This window comes from Pongo abelii, chromosome X, assembly GCF_028885655.2.
Source record: "Pongo abelii isolate AG06213 chromosome X, NHGRI_mPonAbe1-v2.0_pri, whole genome shotgun sequence".
Classification (NCBI taxonomy): domain Eukaryota; kingdom Metazoa; phylum Chordata; class Mammalia; order Primates; family Hominidae; genus Pongo; species Pongo abelii.
In genome coordinates this window covers 124,752,127-124,774,743 of record NC_072008.2, presented here as the reverse complement: position 1 = coordinate 124,774,743, position 22,617 = coordinate 124,752,127, and the positions used below count along the sequence as shown (strand labels likewise).

At 41.6% G+C, this 22,617-nt stretch overlaps 1 protein-coding gene across 3 annotated transcripts in view; it reads right to left on the bottom strand.

Annotated features, from left to right (window-relative positions):
• Positions 1-1,838: 1,838 nt before the first annotated feature.
• LONRF3 (LON peptidase N-terminal domain and ring finger 3) overlaps positions 1,839-22,617 on the bottom strand; it is a 43,394-nt gene continuing 22,615 nt past the window's right edge. For all 3 annotated transcript variants that reach the window (XM_054544999.1, XM_002832034.5, XM_002832035.3), the window contains 6 exons: positions 13,593-13,707; positions 10,596-10,717; positions 7,883-8,041; positions 6,658-6,820; positions 5,505-5,654; positions 1,839-2,292 (listed from right to left, as the gene is read on the bottom strand). In XM_054544999.1, the coding sequence (XP_054400974.1) occupies positions 2,137-2,292; positions 5,505-5,654; positions 6,658-6,820; positions 7,883-8,041; positions 10,596-10,717; positions 13,593-13,707 (865 nt within the window). In that variant the 3' untranslated portion in view covers positions 1,839-2,136. The remainder of the gene's footprint in view (positions 2,293-5,504; positions 5,655-6,657; positions 6,821-7,882; positions 8,042-10,595; positions 10,718-13,592; positions 13,708-22,617) is intronic.

Here is a 22,617-nt window from a genome sequence, read left to right as displayed (position 1 = left end):
CACTAGCTAACAAGAAACTATTAGGATTGTGTTATGACCACATGGTCTGGGAACCAGGTGGGAGGGGGAGTCTTTTCTGCTCCCTGAGTTTTGTGGAGTTTGCTTGCGCAGAAATAATGCCTATACTTCTGCCTATTTCTGTTCTTCACCTGCCCAGACTAGCTCCAAACATCAAATCTGATAAACACAACGCTATGGCAACATAATGTCCATTAAGTGAGTGCAGAAAAGACTATCTGGTTTCTGCTTACATGCATCTTTTTTATGTTGTCTGGATCATCTCATTCTCCCTTTCCTGTTTCTAGCTACAGGTGGTGATGGGAGAAGTAAGAATTACCCTCTCACCTTAACAGAGCGATGGGCTGTGAGTGAATGATGCAAAAATCATTCATTGTCCAAAATCACATAGTATAATTTGCATGAAGGTACTAATGGCACAATTCACTTCCTCCCTGCTCTAATCGTTTCACTCTGCCATTATAACACTCCTGTACTCGTGGTACTTTACAGGCTGTCCTGCCACTGAAGGACTCAAACTAGCACTAAGCAAGCTAAATCAGGGCTTACTCTTACTCCTCACCCTGTATTCTCCCCATACATTGAAATATTTCACCCATGCAACTAGAAGCAAAGGCAGTACTTAGGTAAAATAATAGACTATCTGGTTCCTTTTTTTTTTTTTTTGTTTGAGACGCAGGTTTGCTCGTTGCCCAGGCTGGAGTGCAATGGTGCAATCTCGGCTCACTGCAACCTCCATCTCCCAGGTTCATGTGATTCTCCTGCCTCAGCCTCCCAAGTAGCTGGGATTACAGGCATATACCACCACGCCTGGCTAATTTTGTATCCATTTTTAGTAGAGACAGGGTTTCATCATGTTAGTTAGGCTGGTCTCGAACTCCTGACCTCAAGTGATCCGCCTGCCTCGGCCTCCCAAAGTGCTGGGATTACAGGCGTGAGCCACCGTGCCCGGCCGTCTGGTTCCTTTAAAAAGATTTTTATAGGGTTCTACTCTATTTGGCTTATTTACATTTTTAATAAGAAAAAGACCTTATCAAGTGTTTCTGTCCAGGTCTTGATCCTCACAACCCTGGGGAGAGGTGGGTTATGGAGGCTAGTTGGGCATGACTGTGATGTGCTCAACTGAACACCATTTCCTCTGAAGAGTTAATTATGATCCTGCCTAAAATCCGATTCCTAACTGCACTGGGGAAAAATTAGATACACGTACAACTAGATTGCTGAAATAAATGCCTATAATAAAAATAATTCTTTCAGCTTTGTTCTGTATTACACACAGAAAATGAATTATTTTACTTTACCTTGGCATATACCATAATCTAGGCCAAATCCCTTAAGTATTTTATATTGTTTAGTTCAAACTGAAAAAAAAAAGTGGACTCTAAAGACAGATGATCTTAGCATCATTCTGAACTTCTTTTGAGCATCCATTTGGATAGATACAGAAATGGTCTAAGAACTAGTGTCATTGTAGTAAAAAAAAGATTAAAGCAAAAACTGCACACTCCTAGTATTGTTATTTCCCCCTAGGTACATGGTAAACCACATCAATAAATAAAGCAACGGACTTTTCAGCAATGTACGCTTAAATAGTTACAAACATACATTTAGAAAAAAGGATACAGTAGTGCAAAAAATAAATTATTAAAACAGAAAGAAGTATGAACATTATTTTACACAATGCTCTATAAAACCTGAACCATTTGGAATGAGACCTCAAGTCAGTGAAATTATACAGCAACATTATTAGTATCTTTGTTTTCACATTTCAACCACACAGTCACTGACCTATGAAAGAAGGAATATTAAAGCAAAACCACTTTAAACTTTTGGAAATTTTAATGTTAAAATCAAATTATGTTTTTTCTGGGCTCTTAAACACCTCTGCTGTTTATGTAGTTATGCAGCATGTCAAGAAGCATCTTAAGACAGAAAGTTTCAAATAGGTCACATTCTTTTGGTCTTTCTACTCAATTTTTCTCTGTGATCAACAGCAGGCTGATGCCTCTGTTTGACACCCCCTTCTGTTAAGATATTATTGCAATTAGATATATTTACAAGAAGACTCCCCCCGACGGCAGTGGTGAAGGTGGGAGCTCCTCTTCGACAATCCACTCACTAGTTTTGGTTTCGGGATATGAAGGCCAGGACTCGTCGAATACCATTCAGTCTGTCCTTTAAGGACCTCATTGCTAGGAAGGGGAGCTGAGCTCGGCTTTCCAAGGGAAGAACCGCTAACATCCACCAGCACCAGGCTGGGCCATTCGGGTTCATCTGCAACAGAGAAACACAATGGAGTAATCCTATTCCCATCCAAGAACATCAGTCTGCAGAGTTCCAAATGCTCAAAGTAAAGACCCCCAGGTAGAACAACTCCACGTGGCAGATTGCTAATTGTCCCTATATCTATTTTCCCCCTTATTTTAGCAGGGCATATAGCCACCCAGAAAAAAGACTGCATTTCTCAGCTCCCCTTGCAGCTAGGTGAGGCCATGAGACAAAGTTCTGGCTAATGAGATGTAAAGGGAAGTGATATGTGTAACCTCTTGGTCATGCTCTGGGAAAGCAGCATATGCCCTCTGCCTTCTTCTTTCTCTCCCTTTCCCCTAGCTAGAACACGGACGTGGTGAGGATCAGCCTTTCTCAATCAAGAGGATGAGGGCGACATTCTAAGGATGGTAGAGTTTTGTGATGAAGGAGCCTGGGTCCCTGAATGCTCTCGTGTAATAGAGTTGCCCTAACTGTCCAGGACTTAGCCCCTCCACCTTGTTTAAGCTCCAGTCATTTTTGGTTCTTGTTAAAGCAAACCAACCAGTATCCTAACAGATACACCATGCCTCCTAGCCAATGTGATTTTACAAGCTGGTATCTACTGTGTAGTCTCTTCCACTTCTAATATTCTGTTGAGGTCCTTTGGACTGATGCATTTAACATTCAGGCCTTCAATTCCCATGACCCCTTGTCCTTTGCATGTCTTTTAAGTCCCCTCATTTCCTTGATGTGACTGAAGGCAATAGTCCAGGTATACCATGTCGCTATACAGGGCCACAGCTCTCTTCTCCCCTGAAACCAAAGGCTATGATTTACAGTCCCAAAGAATCACAACCTCACTTTGTAAAAATTCAAATTAGAAAACATTCACAGTAGAAATATATTCTGCCCCAGGGCCGGGCACGGTGGCTCACGCCTGTAATCCCAGCACTTTGGGAGGTCGGCGGGTGGATCACGAGGTCAGGAGATCGAGATCATCCTGGCTAACACGATGAAACCCCATCTCTACTAAAAATACAAAAAATTAGCCGGGCGTGGTGGCGGGCTTCTATAGTCCCAGCTACTCCGGAGGCTGAGGCAGGAGAGTGGCGTGAACCTGGGAGGCGGAGCTTGCAGTGAGCTGAGATACGCCACTGCACTCCAGCCTGGGCGACAGAGCAAGACTCCGTCTCAAAAAAAAAAAAAAAAAAGAAGAAATATATTCTGCCCCTAGATTTCCTTTTAATAAAGAGCTTTCCGATTCCACATAAATCCTTCCCCAAAATTCTGTTTGTAAGCAGCTTCCCTGGCACATATTTTAGACATTGGGTACTTATTTCCTTCTAAGCCTAAAATGAGCTTTCTGCCCACAACTTTCGCAAGTTTGGTTTTAGGACTATAGAGAACCATTCTGGTCAAAGTGCCTACACCTGAAATTATTTGGCTCCAAATTGGTTCCTCTGATCGTCACCAAATCTCACTGCCTTCTTTGCTTCCTTGTGCCTCTAGCTTCATTTGCATTCTTTTTTGTCCCTCCCTGAAGCTGGCAACATGCTCTCCCTCCTATGATCAGTTCTGAATATTAGACTGATGTTCTGAACTTTCTTTCCAAGGATCACCAACAAAGATATTTAAGCTGGTATTAACACTTGTGGCAGTTTCTAAGAAACATCCTCCTGACAGGACACTCTTATTTGTGGGACCACTGGGGCTGCAGCATTGACTGGAGCAAACTGGGATGGGTTTGGGTTTTTCTTTTTTGCTGGTGCTGCTGCTGCCAAAGCAACATAATAACAGAACTAAGAAAAAAGGAAGTGAAACCCAAGATTTCAACTTTCTCTGTCATTAGCCTTTATGAATCACACTGTAGCATCTGTGTTTTCCCCTGTTACCACTGCTGATCTGTATCTTTTGCCTAAGGGAGAACGCTTCCCGGAAGGTGAAGGGGAACATTAAGCTTGATCATGAGTTTGCTCAGAGGTATATGCTGCAGTCCTGACTCATCGTGGCCCAGAGCCAGGAGCTGGGTCACAGGAAGCACTAACTGGCCTTTCTCCCTTGAATACTCATGATGCCTTTGCATGGGGGGAAAGAAGCCACCTTTGTGGTCTGAGGAAAGCAAGACATTTCATTTAGGGAACAGACTGGTGTCTTAGAACCTCAGAATGCAAGAGGAAGAGGGGGCTTTAGAACCCTCCTCATGTCAGAGATGGGACAAAAGTTGAGAAAGGGAAAGGAATCTTCCCAAGGTTATACTGCTAGTGAGGTAAGCAGGACCAGACTTTTGGTCAGAATATGCATGTTGAGATTTTTCTTTTGTGACAGAGTTGGGGATGAGCATAAGTAAAGAATCAAGGAAGTTCTGGGAGTGTTTATGTAGGAGAGCCAGCTTGGAGCATAGGAAGAGATGGTGGTGAGGAAATATGTGGTTAGGATATCTCCAGCCTTATCCTAGAAATAAAGTATTCCCTGATTTATTCCAGGCAAGCAAAGCTTAGTGAAACTTAACCATCTCCACTCTCCTAGAGAGCTTCTGATCTGCAGCTTGATCTTGCAAATAGGCCTATCCCCCACGAAGAACACTGATTAGTAGAACCTAACAAACTACTTTCTAGTATAACTCAACCAACAGTGTTTAACGATGGGGTCAGTTTTCTCAGGAGCTGTTCAGCCCTGGTGAGGACAATAGCAAGGGTCTAGACTTGCAGGGTGAAGCATAGATAGACCGAGGCACAAAAAGTTTTTGTGGTCTTGCAGTTGTAATCTTATAAGGGTAGCTGGCCCTATCCCCTAGTTCCCAAAGCAATGAGGGAGAGGGTTATGAAGTTACCTGAAAGCAGCAGCTTTTGGTCTCAGCTCCCAGGATACCCTTCTCTTAAGTCCTGGCCTTTGCACGTGTCTTGTCACCCTAACATTACCATGGTGTGAATCTGGACTCCCATGGAAGGTTCTTCTGTTGGTGATATCTATGTTCCCTTTCTCTTATCTTACTTAGTTCTCAAAACCTGCCTTGGATCCAAGTTCCTACTGCTTTACTTTAGTTACCCCAATTCTAACTTGGGATCTTTTTGGTCTTACTCATGACACTCACTGTGCAGCCAAACAACACCAAATTAAATCCATCTTCCTCTCTGCATTCGATGTGCTGAATGGCAGCCACATACCCATCTAATCACAAACACTAGGCACTCTCTTCTAGTGGGGCAACCCGTTTAAAAATAGACATTTTTCTATACCTGAGGATCAGCGTCTTTCTCTGGCATGGGACCAAAGTGATTGAGTATCCGATTCTTTAGGGATGATTTGAGCGAATGAAACCACAATGACGATTGCTGATAGACAGAGTTATGTAATCCCATGAGCTCAGCACAATCCTCTCCCTGAACCTGAAAGTATCAAAGTGGAAGTGAAACATTCTATACCCTCTCCATCATTCCCGGAGTCACTTTTGACACCTGATTCGCTTTGAGCATCCATCCTGCCTTCCTATGGGAAGGCTCACCCATTCAGCTTTCTCCTTCGCTTGATGTGAAATGCCCCTTAGTCAAGTGCTGGACAGTGTGTAGATACTGCTGACCATGGAGGAAGGAGAAAGGTTCAGCTGGGTAGATTAGCTGAAACAGCAAAACATGCAGAAAACCAGAGATTCAAACCGGCCTGAGTGGAGGCATGTGGTTAAACCAGGTTATGCTGGTCCATGTCTTTGCCCTTTACATTTTTACATCTGTTTTCTCATTACTTGCTGGAAAAGACACAGGAGTATGTCAGTCTCAGCATGTGACTATCTTGGTCAAACACATTTACTCAGTCACCAGATATTTATTAATCTACTATGTAACAAATGTAAATGTAAATGAACATAGGATTATTTACCTCTTCTTCCACCCATTACCTCAGAAAACCAAGGATTAACTAGATGTGTCATCTTTCTGCCTTATGGGATGATGGATTATTGGGAAGGGCTCTTAGCCAGGTTATGTACTTTAAAATACAAATGCATGTGTGGATCTATAATTGTCTCAAAAGAAAAGTTTAAAATATACATAAATCGATAGATGACATATATATGTATAGACCCACCCCCTATCTATTCCTTGGTATCTTTGGCAGAGACTTAACTCCCAAGCTGAATGAGCCCCAGGGTTGATCTAGGATAGCATTTCTTATGCATGAATGCAACTCAGCAGCTAAGCAGAGCCAGGACAGTAGGCGCCCTCACTGCCATAGTGCAATTGGACAGCAATCCAGCAGCATTCAATGTTGCTGCAGCAATTTGGTGTGAAATCCCAAGGCCCTCAAGGGTTCTGAGAAATCCTTCCACAACTATCTTTGTGTATCAAGTTACAAGGATAGCCTGGCTTTGGGATTCTTGGCACTGGCCACCCTTACCTTTTGGTCTTCAATGTATTCAATGTCGGCTGTGTTGTAGCCATCCCGCTGGCTCTGATGGAGCACCCTGAAGCGCCTCTTGCCTATGCTGTCAACCACCGAGCGGCCATCGGCAAAGAATTGAACATTTCTGATCTCTAGGATGCAGCCATATTCTGCAAACCTGTTTATTGAGAATGGAGTCGAGAGAATAGATCCTTGATGAGTTCTGTTTCCCTGGGCTGGCACCCAGCCATTTCTGTAGCCCCATGCTGTGGCTCAAAGGACTTCTGCCTATTTTCCTGTCCCTGGGTTACAGCTTCAATTACACAACAGGCAGTGCCTGTGTGAAGAAAAAAAATTCGTAATGTATTTGTGTAACTGTTACCATTTATTGAGCACATACTATGTGCTGTGCCAGTGCTATGGTTTGAATGTTTGTCTCCTCTACAACCCATTTTGAAATTTAATTGCTATTGTGGCATTATTAAGAGGTGGGACATTTAAGAGGTGATTAGGCCTCCACCCTCATGAATGCATTAATGCTGATATGGTGAAAGTAGAGTAGGGTTGTTATTAATATAAAGGGGCAAGTTTGACCCCCTTCTTTCTCTCTCTCTATTGCCCTTCTGCTATGCCCTTCCACTATGTTATGATAAAGGACGAAGGCCCTTGCCAGATGCCAGCACCTTGACCTTGGACTTCCCAGCCTCCAGAACCATGAGAAATAAATTTCGATTGTTCATAAATTATTAGTCTGTGGCATTCTGTTATAGTAGCACAAAATGGACTAAGGAAGCCAGGAACTGTGCTTAGCATTTTATGTACATTATTAACTCACCAATCTTCCCAGCAAACCCAACGAGGTAGGTACTATTATTGTACCCACTTCACATATAAGGAAACTGGGATACAGAAAGGTTAAATAGCTTGCTCAAACTCAAACTTGCTCCAAGGCTGCAACTAGATAATGAACGCAGGCAGTTTGACTCCAAGGCCCATATTCTTACAAGTTTTATAACACATACCACCTGTTTAACCAAATATTAATTCTAGGGTTCTTTAATAGACAGCCTCTCACATGGTAAACTAACCACCAAAGGGACCCTGATCCTTACAAATGCTCATATTCTTCATTTGGTTAAACCTCATGAGCTAGGCCTCCCTGTCTCCTGGGAGTACCCCAAAGTAAAACAGAAATCCCTCGTTACACAACCTCCCTTTGCTCGCATGGCTCCTCACTTACCCTTTGACAGGATCTCCAAGGCACATGCCAAACTGTCTCGTGCCTGTCTCAATGCATCTACGAATCATCAGGCGGTAACAAGGCTCAAAGATGTGCAGGGGACAAGGAACGGTGGGATAGGCCATAGTACACACGAAAATAGGCACATTCTTATTAAGGCTGTCAGAAAGAGAAAATGACAGGGATCTCAAAGCAATCGGACAGAACACAAAAATATTGGTCAAATGTTAGCATGTGATACCCCTGGGGGAAGGCAGAGACACCAAGTTTGTTTTTTGACAGTGTCACTTGCCAAAGATACATCAAGTTTTGATGGCTAATAGAAAAATATTGAAATGCAATTGATAGTGTGGGCTGAGTCCCATGATCTGATGCAGAGGTTAGCCTAAGGTCTAAGAAATTAAAATTGGCATTCTACACATTTTAATTTGGCTGAAGAAGTTCTCTAGTATCTTAATATTGTGGATGATAGCTATAACTCATATTTTTTCTTTCTTTCATGCTCTCCACTCAAAACAATCTCTTCAGGTGTTTTTCAGGCTGCATGGGGAAGGTTGCTGATGATAGAAATGGACTCAGCTCTCCAGAAGGGTGGAGGGAAATTCTCTGTAAGGTCCCTAGGGCATCTCAAATTTGCAAGGACCCCAAAAGAATCTGCAAAGGAGGCACAGCTGAAAGGAGGAAGGACCAAGAGATAAGCAAGAGTAATCCAGCCCAGTGATGCTCAAATGCTTCTTTGCATCAGAATCACCAGGAGCTCTTAAATCAAGATGACTTGGACACCACATTACCAGAGATACTGATGCATTAGCTCTGGAATTGGGACCCAAGGGTCTTTCTTTTTCTTTTTCTTTTTAAGCGGAGTCTCACTCTGTCACCCAGGCTGGAGTGCAGTGGTGCAATCTTGGCTCACTGCAACCTCCGCCTCCTGGGTTCAAGCAATTCTCTTGCCTCAGCCTCCCAAGTAGCTAGGATTACAGGTGCATGCCACCATGCCTGGCTAATTTTTGTAATTTTATTAGAGACGGAGTTTCACCATGTTGGCCAGGCTGGTCTTGAACTCCTGACCTCAAGCAATCCACCAGCCTCTGCCTCCCAAAGTACTAGGATTACAGGCATGAGCCACCGTGCCGGCCTTGCCTTTCAATAAGTACCCCCAGAGATTCACACACACAACCCGTTGGGGAACCAAAACAGAGCCAGCTCCTCTGGGATCCTTGTCTTATTTGTCTAGTAAATCCAACACAGGAACATCTGAACCTAAACCTGTCAAGAAATATAAGACCAACTGCCCAAATCTCAAAAGGATCAAGTTTAGGATTCATTTACATAGAAAGCCCTAGTACATCTCAGTATTTGTTAATAAGACCTTAAATGAGATTTGAGATGAGGGCTCAGAGAGGCTGAATGCTAATTTACAGATCAGAAATAAAGATCCCCCAAGTAGTTCCAATGTAAATTAATGAGAAAAAAAAACCGATTTCTAATTTCTGAGAAAAGCATTATTCTAAGTGAGGAGTGCATTCAAACAAGCCACTGGCAGAGTTTACGAATGTTCTCTACACAATGGGCATGAAATCAGAACCATTTTTGCTGTCAGGAACCTTGCCTCTGGAATGCTGTTAGGATTCTACTGGGGATGGAGGGAGGAGAGGGCAGAAGCAAGAGAGGCAGAAATTAGTGATTGCCTCCTGCTTTTTCTGCTAAGGGAGCTGTTCTTACAGCCAGGCAGAGCGCTGAGAGCCTCAATGACGCCTCTGCCCCTCCCCTTCACCTCTCACATTACCTGTGCACGGCAGAGAAAGCGCTTAACAAGTATTAGTATTATTACCATTAATTAAGTGCTTACTATGCACAAACTCATTTGATTTTCATAAGAAGTCCATGAGGTGGCCAGGCATGGTGGCTCACGCCTGTAATCCCAGCACTTTGGGAGGCCCAGGTGGGAGGATCACTTGAGTTCAGGAGTTCAAGACCAGCCTGGCCAACATGGTGAAGCCCTGTCTCTACTAAAAAATACAAAAATTCGCTGGGCATGGTGGTGCATGCCTGTAATCTCAGCTACTCAGGTGGCTGAGGCAGGAGAATCGCTTGAACCCAGAAGGCGGAGGTTGCAGTGAGCCAAGATCACACCACTGCACTCCAGCCTGGGTGACAGAGTGAGACTCAATCTCAAAAAAAGAAGTCCATGAGGTAAGAACTCAAATTATTAAATTATTCTCAAGCTACAGATCAGGAAAGTAAGGCCCAGAAAGGTTAAATGACCTGCCTAGGGTCATGAAGTAGACTCACTTTGAGGTAGAACTGGGTCTTAAGCCTGGTTTTGGTTGACACCAAAGTTCTTAACCTCATAGCAACTCCTTATGTATCTGAAAACAATCTTTTGGACATTTCGTTAAGTTCCCCTGATTAAGCTACTCCAATTTACTCTTGCCAACAATACCCTGTTACTGGGGGCAGGGCGTACCCTCATCACTGGTTTCGCTTATGCTTCTTCAGTGGTATGCTAGTATGTTTAACAACTGGCTCTCTGGGTGCAGGGGAAACCCTGGTTTGTAGCACTTGCCAATTTCCATGGTGTAAATACTCTCACCTTGGCCAATTTCAAGCAGCTAGCATGACATCACTAAGTCGGAAGCTGGGAAGTAATGTGCACATTCAGCTCTCATGAGCTGGTATGAGTGAAACGAAACAGAAATATGCATATACATACTTAGAAAGTTCTTCCATTTCCTCTTCATAAAGCTTCCTTCGTTCCTTCAGTTCTTCTGGAAGGAATTTAGCTATGAGCTCCTCCATTATTACATTTTTGCTGTATTTTCTTGATACCAAGCACTATATGGGGGGAGGCAATTAGATAATATGCAATTAGGTAATATGCAGCAATCAGCAAAACACTTCTGATGTAATCAGTGAACAAGTCAAATGACCCACATATTGGAGTAATATGGACCCACAAATTAGCAGCTGATACCATCATAATATATGTATTTTCTGGATGTTAGTGTCATTTAAAAAAACACACACGCAATTGATTATCTTTATAATTAGAAAAAAATATTTTAACAAGGGGGTAAAAGCTGCATTGAAATTTTAAAACTGTCACAGTTTTCCTAAAACACTGAAATCAAGATCATGTTCTTGTCCAAAAAGTAGGATGGGGGGAATTCTTCCCTTTCCATTTTCTGATGATTGTATTTACAAGCTCACAGAAATTGTCTCCATCTGGGATATGCTCTAAGTTAGTGGCCAAAAGGTTCAGGGAACTAAAAAGCAATTTTCAATCACTGATCCTTTCCTGCCCTGTCCCACTCCCAGCCTAACCCAATGCTTGGCTTCTGGATATTGCCAAATCTACCTATTTTTTCTCTTTTAATTTTAGTTTAAAAAAACACAAACAGCTAAATATTGATTTGTCTATTTGCCTTTCTAGTATACCATCTAGGTATCACTGAGATTAAAAGTCATGATTTCAAGAACTGGACTCAGGCTCAATTGTCACTGTTACTCTCCTCCCAAACACCCCTGTCCGATGCATACCCAGGGATGTTTAAGTAGTGGGTATTTAACGGTGTGAATCAAACAACTGATGTTAAAACATCTGCAGAGAATTGCTTGCTATGGAAACTACCCCTACAGTCCCAGCAGGGGGAGCGCCGAGTATAAAACTGTTGGCTTCAAACAATTTTGTTCCTTTCTCAGTATGGGCTGTGTCTCTATTCTGCAGTGAACATGATTGGAATATTTAATTCTATGTAAAATGGTGCAAGTGTGACCCTATGTGAATAAACAGAGATAGATGAGAATATCTTCTAGACCCCAAGTCCTGAACTCTATAGCATCTGTCTCCAGAATGCCTTATCTGCCACTGTCACTGCCATTGCCTGGCTATGGGAAAATCAACTGCATTTCCCAGTCCCAGTTTTGGGGGATAAGCAGTGACTGAGGAGGCAGTCAGTCCAAAAAGTAGGTGACTCCTCTGCTGATGCTAAAACAAAAAGCAAGAAAAGGCACATACTAAAATGTTAACTAACAGTGGTTTTCTCTAGGTACTGACCATATGGGTAGATTTTTCTTCTTTCCACTTAATCTGAATTTTCCAGTGCTACAACACAGATGTATTATTTAAGTATAAGGATCATGGACTTCTCACCTGCAATCAGGCCTGCAAATCCTACAACTTTATCCAGGGAAAGGTATGACATTGACCCTCCTCCCAATCCCAACGCATACCCTCAGGGCTACCAGTGATGATGATTTCACTCCATTCCCTTAATTTAAATACTGGGGTGATGGCAAAGCTCAACATGTGACTTCTCTTGACCTGTAGTCACCTAGAGATAGCCTTCCATCTCGAACCTCTCCTCAGGAATGACAGGGGTCAAGGAACATTAACACCGATTGTAAAATGTGGCATGTAAGTCCCTGAGGGAGGGAAAACAAGATAGATTCTCAGGTCTTCTTTATCTATAGGAAATTCCTTCAGGTTCACTTGAAAAACAAAGGTGGGAGTCTGTGTGATTAGTTTTAGAGAACCTGGAAGTCCTAGAGGGCTGCAGTCTGCTAAATTGGCTTACTGCAAAAGCTCTAGGGCTTCCAGGTACAGTGGCTCCTGAGGGGTTGGACAAGGATCACACTGAAGTTCTGTGAGGTTCTTCTGGGGCCTTTGGAGCTGTTATCTTCAAGCCACAGAATAAACACGGATGATAAGGGAACATCAGGGCTTACCTAGTCCAAACCTAGAGGGGACAAAAGATTTACTCAAGATTATAGTGTATCAGGTGCCACGATGACATCAGAACCAGGATCCAAGTTTATCATCTATTTAATACTTTTGTTTCCAACACAAATTAATTTCCCTACTTACACCGCATAAAAAGCTGCATGTTGCCTCATTTTCCTGAAGGACTTTATGGAGAGGGGGATGGTGGCTATAAGACAGGAGAAATAGGCTGGGCGCGGTGGCTCATGCCTGTAATCCCAGCACTTTGGGAGGCTGAGGTGGGTGGATCACCTGAGGTCAGGAGTTCGAGACCAGCCTGACCAATATGGTGAAACCCCATTTCTACTAAAAATACAAAAATTAGGCCAGGCGCGGTGGCTCACGCCTGTAATCCCAGTACTTTGGGAGGCCGAGGAGGGTGGATCACGAGGTCAGGAGATCCAGACCATCCTGGTTAACATGGTGAAACCCCGTCTCTACTAAAAATACAAAAAATTAGCCGGGCGTGGTGGCGGGCGCCTGTAGTCCCAGCTTCTCGGGGAGGCTGAGGCAGGAGAATGGCATGAACCCAGGAGGTGGAGCTTGCAGTGAGCTGAGATCACGCCACTGCACTCCAGCCTGGGCAACAGAGCGAGACTCCGTCTCAACAAAACAAAACAAAAATTAGCTGAGCGTGGTGACATGCACCTGTAATCCCAGCTACTTGGGAGGCTGAGGCAGGAGAATTGCTGGAACCCAGGAGGTGGAGGTTGCAGTGACCCGCGATCACGTCACTGCATTCCAGCCTGGGTGACAGAGTGGAGACTCTGTCCAAAAAAAAAAAAAAAGACAGAAGAAATAGATGGTTTGAGGGAGTAATGTGCCCTACCACAGTGCAGTGGCTTGGGGTCCAGTTGAACACTGTCTTAGTGCCCAATTCCAAATAAGCTAAACAAAACAAGAAAGAAATACTGATTTAAACCAAACAAGAAAGAAATATTGATTTACCTGTGAAAGACCGTCTTTGCACAATGGACACTTTGCGTTGTGATCTAGGCATCTTTCTAGGCATTTTAAGCAAAAAGTATGCCCGCAAGGTGTTGTGACTGGCTCATAGAATAATCTGAAATTTAGGAATCAAAATGGAAGAAAACTGCAATAAGACCAAAAATAAAAGAGCGACTCAAAGCTAAGGTTTTAAAGCATTATTTAGAATATTTTAGGGTGGGGGAGGAGTTCTTTTTTAAAAGTCCCTATTGTTGTACTTCAGACAAACATTTGCCTTTCATTTTTGAGCTGGATTAAAATACATTTATTAAAGTTTAGGGCATAGCTAGATCATTTTGTAACATCAATTCTAGTCTATCTCTTCTGGGGAATTCAGATTTTTTGCCCTGTCTGGTCCAAGAAAAATAGAGATTAATGCACAGAGTGTCTGGATAAATTCCATTCCGAAAATATTTAGCCAACCTGTTCACCTGAATATATGTAAACACACACACACACAAACATACACACACACACATTCTCTCTCTCTTACACATTTACCCATTTAAGCACTTTACATCATATTACCATGGAAAAAAACCGTTTGCTAACCTTGATTCCTCTTTTCGTCTAAGCAATGTTAATGCCTGAAGGATATCAAAATTGTACCTCTAACAAACCTAACTGCCTTTTATATAGATAATTTTCATAGGGGCAGGAAAATAGTATTGTTAGTGTGCTTACTGATATAGACTAGATATGGATCTATATTGATGCATATACACACATATATACATACATTTACATGTGTACATACATATATATACATACATATACTTCAATTTGGTACTATTTTAATTGCTTGGGGAGAGCAGGATATTTTCAAAGCAACGTGGGAATCCTTTTATAAAGCTGTTCTGTACCTTCAGAAATTCATGGATTTGCTTTGCTTAAAAAAAGGCTCACCTGCAGCGAGATCAGTGAGTGAGGGTAGCTGAAGATGACCGTTGAGGAGTGGGGCTTGCACTCACCAAGAGGAGCAGCACAGGAAGAAGGGAAAGACCCCTGCCTGACCAGCCTATTTTCACCTCACAAGAGTATTCAGTGGAGAGTCAGAGGCTGCCAGCTGCACGGCTCCCTCGTGTGGCCAGGAGGTGCACCAGCGGCCTGGCCAGCACTGCCAGACAGAGTAGAAGAATCAACATGCCAGCTGAAAAGTACTTGAGAAGAAACTGAACCCACTAACTAGAATGAACCTGAGGTCCACAGGGGTTGAAGTTACTTGTCTAAGTGTGCACAGCCAACTGTTGACATATGAAAGTCTATCCAACTTCCACTTCCAGTCATGTGCCTTTTCTATTACAACAATAATTCTCAGTCATTGCTGTGCATCAGAATCACCTGAACAGCTTTATCTTTAAACAGCTTTATTGATGCAAAATTGACATAAAATAAATGGAACAGACTTAAAGTGTACAATTTGATAAGTTCTGACATATGTACACACTTATGAAACCATCGCCACGATCAAGATAGGAAACATACCCATCCCTCCCAAATGTTTCCTCATGCCCCTTTGTAAGCCCTCCTTCCTGCCTCCCCCAATCACCTGGGGAGCTTATGAAAACTCTAGATGCCCACTACAGCACCTACAGAGATTCAGATCAGTAGGCCCAGTGTACAGGACAGGCAACAGAAATTTTTTTTAAGCCTCCCAGTGGTTTTAATGTACAGCCAAGGTTGAGGATCACTGTGTTACACAATCCCATTAATCTCTGCATAGGCAAACTTTCTGTATTGGTCTTCAAATATGTTACGTGTGGAGCAAAAAAAACCATACATTGTGAAGCTCCACTGGCTAAAGTTCCAGATTCAGCAAGTCAAGGAGACCAGCAGAAATAGGATATTTTTAACAAGCCAATGGAGGTCTGGAGGAGGAGAGAGACTTTTCATGTATTCACCTTTTTGGTACTTTTTGAATTTTATGATTCTGTTTAAAAAGTAGTTAATTTAAAACTAATAAATTTTAGTTATCAAATTGGCCAAAAAGCAAAGTTATTAAAAAAAAACTATTTACTATGGAGGTCTCAGTGCACTAAGGCAAGAAAAAAAATATGAGAACTGGAAAGGAAAAAAACAAATCTGTCATTATTCATAAATGATATGATGGTGAACTTAGAAAAATCTAAAAGAATCTACGAATGATTATTAGCATAAGAATAGAATTAACAAAGTTACTAGATAAATACACACACGTGCACACACAATTATAGTTCTATATACCAGCAATAGACATTAGAAATGTCATCATCTTAAAGATAACATTTGCAACTGCTTTTAAAAATCAAGTGTCCAGGAAGAAATCTAACAACAGTTGTAGGAGACCTCTATTGGAAAAAGCTACAAACACCTCATTGAAAGAAATTAAACAACTAAGTCTCAATAAAAAACCTCAATGGGTTATTTCATTTGTTTATTTTTGTAGAACTTGACAAGTTGATTTCTAAACTTTATAAGGAAAAGCAAAGGGCCAAGAGCCAAGATACATCTGAAGAGCAACGATGTGGGAGTACTCACTCTACCAGATAACAGAACATATAAAGCTGCAGTGATTAAAACAGTATATGACTAGCACAAGGACAAATAGACTCAGGGAACAGAACAGAAAGCCCAGAAACAGATCCAGACGTGGATTCTTGATTTATGACAAATGTGCCACTTCAAAGCAGATGGGAGAAAGATTTTCAATACATAAATAGCATTCTCAATAAATGGTATTAGGAGAGTTGGCTATCTATAGGGAGAAATGAAATTGGATCATCTCTCATATCATTCTCAAAAATCAATTCCATGTGGGCTGTAAAAATAAATGTGAAAAGCAAAACAATAAAATGTTCATAAGATGAAATAGCCGGGCATAGTGGCTGGCACCTCTAATCCCAGCTACTTGAGACGGGGGTGCTGAGGCAAGAGGATCGCTTGAGACCAGGAGTTTGACACCCCATGTCTCAAATAAATCAATTAGTCAAATAAAAGAAAATAAAGACAAAATAGGAGAATATCTTTATGACCTGAAGGTAAAAAAAATGAATTATGACCCTGTCTATAAATGAAAAGATTGATAATTTTGACTGTATTAAAATGAAGAGCTTTTGGCTGGGTGCAGAGGCTCACACCTGTAACCCCAGCACTCTGAGGCTGAGGCAGGCGGATCATCTGGGGTCAGGAGTTCAAGACCAGCCTGGCCAACATGGCAAAACCCCATAAAAATTAGCAGACTGTGGTGGTGTGTGCCTGTAATCCCAGCTACTGGGGAGGCTGAGACAGGAGAATCGCTTGAACCCAGGAAGTGGAGGTTGCAGTGAGCCGAGATTGCACCACTGCACTCCAGCCTGGGCGACAGAGTGAGACTCCACCTCAAAATAAAAAAAAATAAAAAAAGAAGAAGAAGTGCTTTTAAGTTCATAAAAAATGTCATTAAGAGAGCAAAAAGGCAAGCCAGAGTAGGAGAAAGTATCTGCAACACATACGACTAGCAAAGAACTTGTATCTAGAGCATACATAGAGACCCTAGAAGTCAGTAAGAAAAAGAGAAGGAAGCCAACAGAAAATGAACAAACACTTATAAGCACCAGCAGATGTAAACAATGTTTATAGCAATGTTGTCCATGATATCTGCTAACTAGATACAATCCAAACATCCATCCATAAGAGAACTGATAAACAGACTGTGGTGGATTCATATAATGGGATATTATACAATAATGAAAATGAACAAACTTCACCTATATGCAATAATATGGATAAATCCTAATACTGAGTAAAACAAGCCAGATTGAAATAATAAATTCTGGATAATTCAGTTTATATAAAGCTTTTACATAGGCAAAACTAGATTGCATCGCCTGGATACACATATTCGGGTAGTAAAGCTATAAAGAGAAACAAGATAAAAGTCAGGATAGTGGTTGGGGTAGGGAGGATAGTCCTGATTGGGAAGAGGCATATGGGCAGCTTCTTGGGTCCTGGCAATATTTTACTTCTTGAACTGAGAGGGGTTACATAAGTATCTTCTCTACAATATTTTGTTAAGAGAACATATTTATATTTTATGCACTTTTCCACTGTGTGTATTTCACAATTTAAAATGTTTTTCAAAAGTGTTATTTGGAACCACTGCTGTGATCTAATTATCAGAGCAGCCAAACCAAAATATCTCATTTCCTTGGTAACTTAGTCCTGTGAATCTGAATGCCTTATATTATTCGATGGTACTAATGATGAAGATGATTGATGAATCTGTATCTACAACTAATATGCAAAACCATTTTTCCTGAGAATTTTGCAATTGGGCCTATTGTTCATTTAAGAATATAACCTAATGTAATCTATCTAAAATAACAAAGATATAGCTGGCTAATTAATTGCAATAAATACTGACATTTAGTGAGCAGATGAATAAAACACACACAAAAGGACACAGCAATCTCTTAGCAAAAGCTGTGATTAAAATGCCCCTGACTGAGTGGTAGCAAACATAAATGCGGCCACAGATGCTGCATAATTATTGCTTCGAAACAGTTCAGGGATCAGATGCTTAGAATACATTACACTTTTCAATACTCAATTCACTTCTATATTTAGGGCTACTCTGCTTCTCTGCACGGCCTGAGTAAAGTGACTGGAACAGATGGAATATATTTTTCTGGCTGTATTTCTTGGTGTGTCAATACTTAACTTTGTATATTAAGAGGTGGTAATTATGATTAGCTTCATTATATTATTGAGAAAATTTAAACCCAGACAGGTTAAAATAACTTGCCTAAGATCACACAGCTAGCTGGTAAGTAGCAGGGCTTTGGGATGTGAGGTCAGATCTGACTCCCAAGCCCATCTTTCTTCTTCACTCTATGATGCGGCAACAAATGTGTGCGTGTATTTCTGCATCCAAATAGACATCATCCATCTACATGTAGACGCACACACTCATATGCACATTTCCCTCCCTCCCTCTCTCCTCTCTCCCGCCTTCTGAGAAAGAGAGAGACAGACACAGAGAGAGAGAACTTGACTAGAATTTTTTTTAATTTACCACTTTAGGTAATGATTTCAGAAAACACATCCAAGAGGTATTTATAAATCAGAGCAGGGCCAGATTATCACACAAAAAACATTTTACATTGTTACAGTGATGGAGTAAACAATAGCAATAATAAATGCTTTCAGTTTGATGTCAGCCCAGATAAAATGTTTGGCTTGTCTGGAAATAGCTATCTTTTCCCACCAGTTACATCCTTGTATTGTTTTCTTTTGCTATCAAATGAGGGCAAAGAGGAAAGGAGGAGGAGAGGAGGGAGGGGAGAAGGAGAGGGAGAAATAGGGAGAGAGAGGGAGGGAGGAAGAGAGAGTGACAGTGAGAGAGAGAGAGAAAATGAGAGTCAACTGACAAGATCCTTAACACCAAGCTACTTGAGTAGCTAAAACTAGGTTAAATATGAAGCTTCTTGTTAGAATTGACAAAGAGGTCAGTGGGCCATTAGATAACCGGTTCAAATATCAAACATTCTTACTGCATATCTCAAAATGTCTTTGTCAACCCAAAAGTTCTGCTCCACAGCAGCCCCAGAGGTGGCCCCCAATGGCTAAGGTATCCACACTAGGCAAATATCAAAGGAGAATTTGCAACCACTAAGGATTGAGGAGCAGAGTTCTTAAGGGTTGAAGTTAGGGGGTAACTTCCCTCAACAGAGCTCTCCCAGTTCAGCAAGGGAGACCTGGAGATTGGAATGGTCCTCACTTACACACCTCCGATTATTATTCCATTCACTCTTTCCACCCTTTTCCCTGTGGAACTTACAACCTGCTTCTCCTAATTTTCTCTCTAGAATCCGTGTATACAAATTCGTACTCTAACTTGTTTTTCTACCAATGCAGCACCATGAAACTGGATTTCATACTAAAATCTTGCACAAGTAGTACAAATGTCTAATTTCATGACCTCCACAGATTGTTTCAGACTATCTTTACTCTCAGACACTCTCCCCCAAGGACACATGAGGGTAATAAGAGAACCAATCATATTCCTAACAACAAGAAAGAGAAGAAAAACACTGGAGAGGTGGAATCAAAAGCTTTGTCAAGGCTATCATAATTCAAGCTGAAGGATGTGTATGAAATAGCCTCTGTCAACATCCGATGTCTAACTTATAGACAAACCCTGTTGGAAAGGGAACTACATGCTTCTGACCGATGGCTGCAGTTTTCAGAACTTCAAGATCCAAAGTTCTTTCTAGATTTAGTAGGTTTCTTATCACCATCAAGCAGTGAGAGGCCAGCTATAACTTAGCAGTGTATGCAATGGCTACTCCAGGCACAGAGGGTTTTGTTTTGTTTTGTTTTGAAGTCTCACTTAGAACGGAGGGGCAGGATAAGGGAAATGATGGCTTTTAAATTTCGAGTGAGCCAACTAGAAGGGGGTCTTATCCTCTTGGTGTTTATTTCTTGGACCAAATTTCGAGACCTCCTTCAAAGCCCCCTGTTGAGTTCAAGGACAAACAAGATGAAAGGGAGAAAGCAGAGGAACAAAAGAACTTACACCTCAGGATTCTTAGTTTTCAGAGAAAACACAAACAGGATGAGTCTGTATGTTTGATTTCTTGTTCCCTGGATGTTGAGGGGAGTGTTAAGAAGGATACGCACAACAAAGACGTGGTCTCTGAGCAGGCTAAGTCAAGTCTACTCCACAGTGCACATCATGGGCTTAGAGCCACAACGGTGTTACCTGCAGGAGCCCATTGCTCTGCCTGGAAGCAGGATTTCTCTATCTTCTACCTTGGCTTTGCCAGAACCCACCTGCCATTCTATCGTGAGGGGGTGAGGGAAGTAGTGAAAGGAACCTGCTCATTTAGCCCCTCCCACCCTAGCCCACTCCACCCACACCAACTCCTGAGAGCATGCGAGGCTTGCTTTGAGTGCTTCAACATTCCACCTGCTGAGCTGTTTGTTATTAGGTCTGCCAAAGCTTATGAGAAAATCTGGAAACTAAAATTTTTTTTAAGAGAAAGAAGGTCCACATTTCAGGTAACGGCTGTGTTACTCGTTTTTAGTCATCCAACAACAATCATTCAGAATACAAATGCACATGATCGATATGAGAAGCATATGTGCTCATAAAGGGCGAGGAAATATCTGAGCAGTTTCTGCTGGCTGGATCCCACCATGTAGTGTATGAAAATACTTTTTTAGGGCCAGGCACAGTGGCTCACGCCTGTAATCCCAGCACCTTGGAAGGCCAAGGCGGGTGGATCACCTGAGGTTAGGAGTTCAAGACCAGCCTGACCAACATGGTGAAACCTCATCTCTACTAAAAATACAAAAATTTTCCAGGCAGGAGGCTGAATTGCCTGAACTGGGAGGCAGAGGATGCAGTGAGATGAAATCACACCACCGCACTCCAGCCCGGGTGACAAAGTGAGACTCTGTCTCAAAAACAAAATGAATTTAACTTAATTTTTTAAAATGAAATAAATAAAAAGACTTTTGTTATATTTTCTCTTGGGTCAATCTTCTTAATTTCTGTTTTTAATTTATTTTATTTTTCCATAAGCTATTGGGGTATAGGAGGCATTTGGTTACATGAGTAAATTCTTTAGTGGTGATTTCTGAGATTTTGGTGCACCATCACCCGAGCAGTATACAACGCACCATATTTGTAGTCTTTTATCCCTCACCCCCTTCCCACTTTTCCCCTCAAGTCCCCAAGTCCATTGTATCATTCTTATGCCTTTGCATCCTTATAGCTTAGCTCCCACATATCAGTGAGAACATACAATGTTTAGTTTTCCATTCCTGAGTTACATCACTTAAAATAGTCTCCAATCTCATCCAGGTCACTGCAAATGCTGTTAATTTATTCCTTTTTATGGCTGCATAGTATTCCATTGTATATATATACCAGAGTTTCCTTATCCACTCGTTGATGGGCATTTGGGTTGGTTCCACGATTTTGCAATTGTGAATTGTGTTGCCATAAACATGCATGTGCAAGTATCTTTCTTGAATAATGGCTTCTTTTCCTCTGGGTAGATACCCAGTGGGATTGCTGGATCAAATGGCAGTTCTACTTTTAGTTCTTTAAGCAATCTCCACACTGTTTTCCATAGTGGTTGTACTAGTTTACATTCCCACCAGCAGTGTAGAAGTGTTCCCTGTTCACCACATCCATGCCAGCATCTACTGTTTTTTGAGTTTTTTATTATGGCCATTCTTGCAGGAGTAAGGTGGTATCTCAATGTGGTTTTGATTTTCATTTCCCTGATCATTAGTGATGCTGAGCATTTTTTTATGTTTGTTGGCCATTTGTGTATCTTCTTTTGAGAATTGTCTATTCATGTCCTTAGCCCATATTTTGATGGGATTGTTTTTTTCTTACTGATTTGTTAAAGTTTGTTGTAGATTCTGGATATTAGTCCTTTGTCAGACGTATAGATTGTGAAGATTTTCTCCCACTCTGTGGGTTGTCTGTTTACTCTGCTGACTGTTCCTTTTGCCATGCAAAAGCTCTTTAGTATAGTTAGGTACCAGCTGTCCCAGCTATTTATCTTTGTTTTTATTGCATTTGCTTTTTGGTTCTTGGTCATGAAATCCTTGCCTAAGCCAATGTCTAGAAGGGTTTTTCCAATGTTATCTTCTAGAGTTTTTATGGTTTCAGGTCTTAGGCTTAAGTCCTTAATCCATCTTGAGTTGATTTTTGTACAAAATAAGAGATGAGGATTCAGTTTCATTTTCCTACATGTGGCTAGCCAACTATCCCAGCACCATTTGTTGAAAAGGGTGTCCTTTCCCCACTTTGTGTTTTTGTTTGCTTTGTTGAAGATCAGTTGGCTGTAAGTATTTGGGTTTATTTTTGGGTTCTCTATTTTGTTCCATTGGTCTATGTGCCTATTTTTATACCAGTACCATGCTGTTTTGGTGACTATGGCCTTGTAGTATAGTTTGAAATCAGATAGTTTGATGCCACCAGATTTGTTCTTTTTGCTTAGTCTTG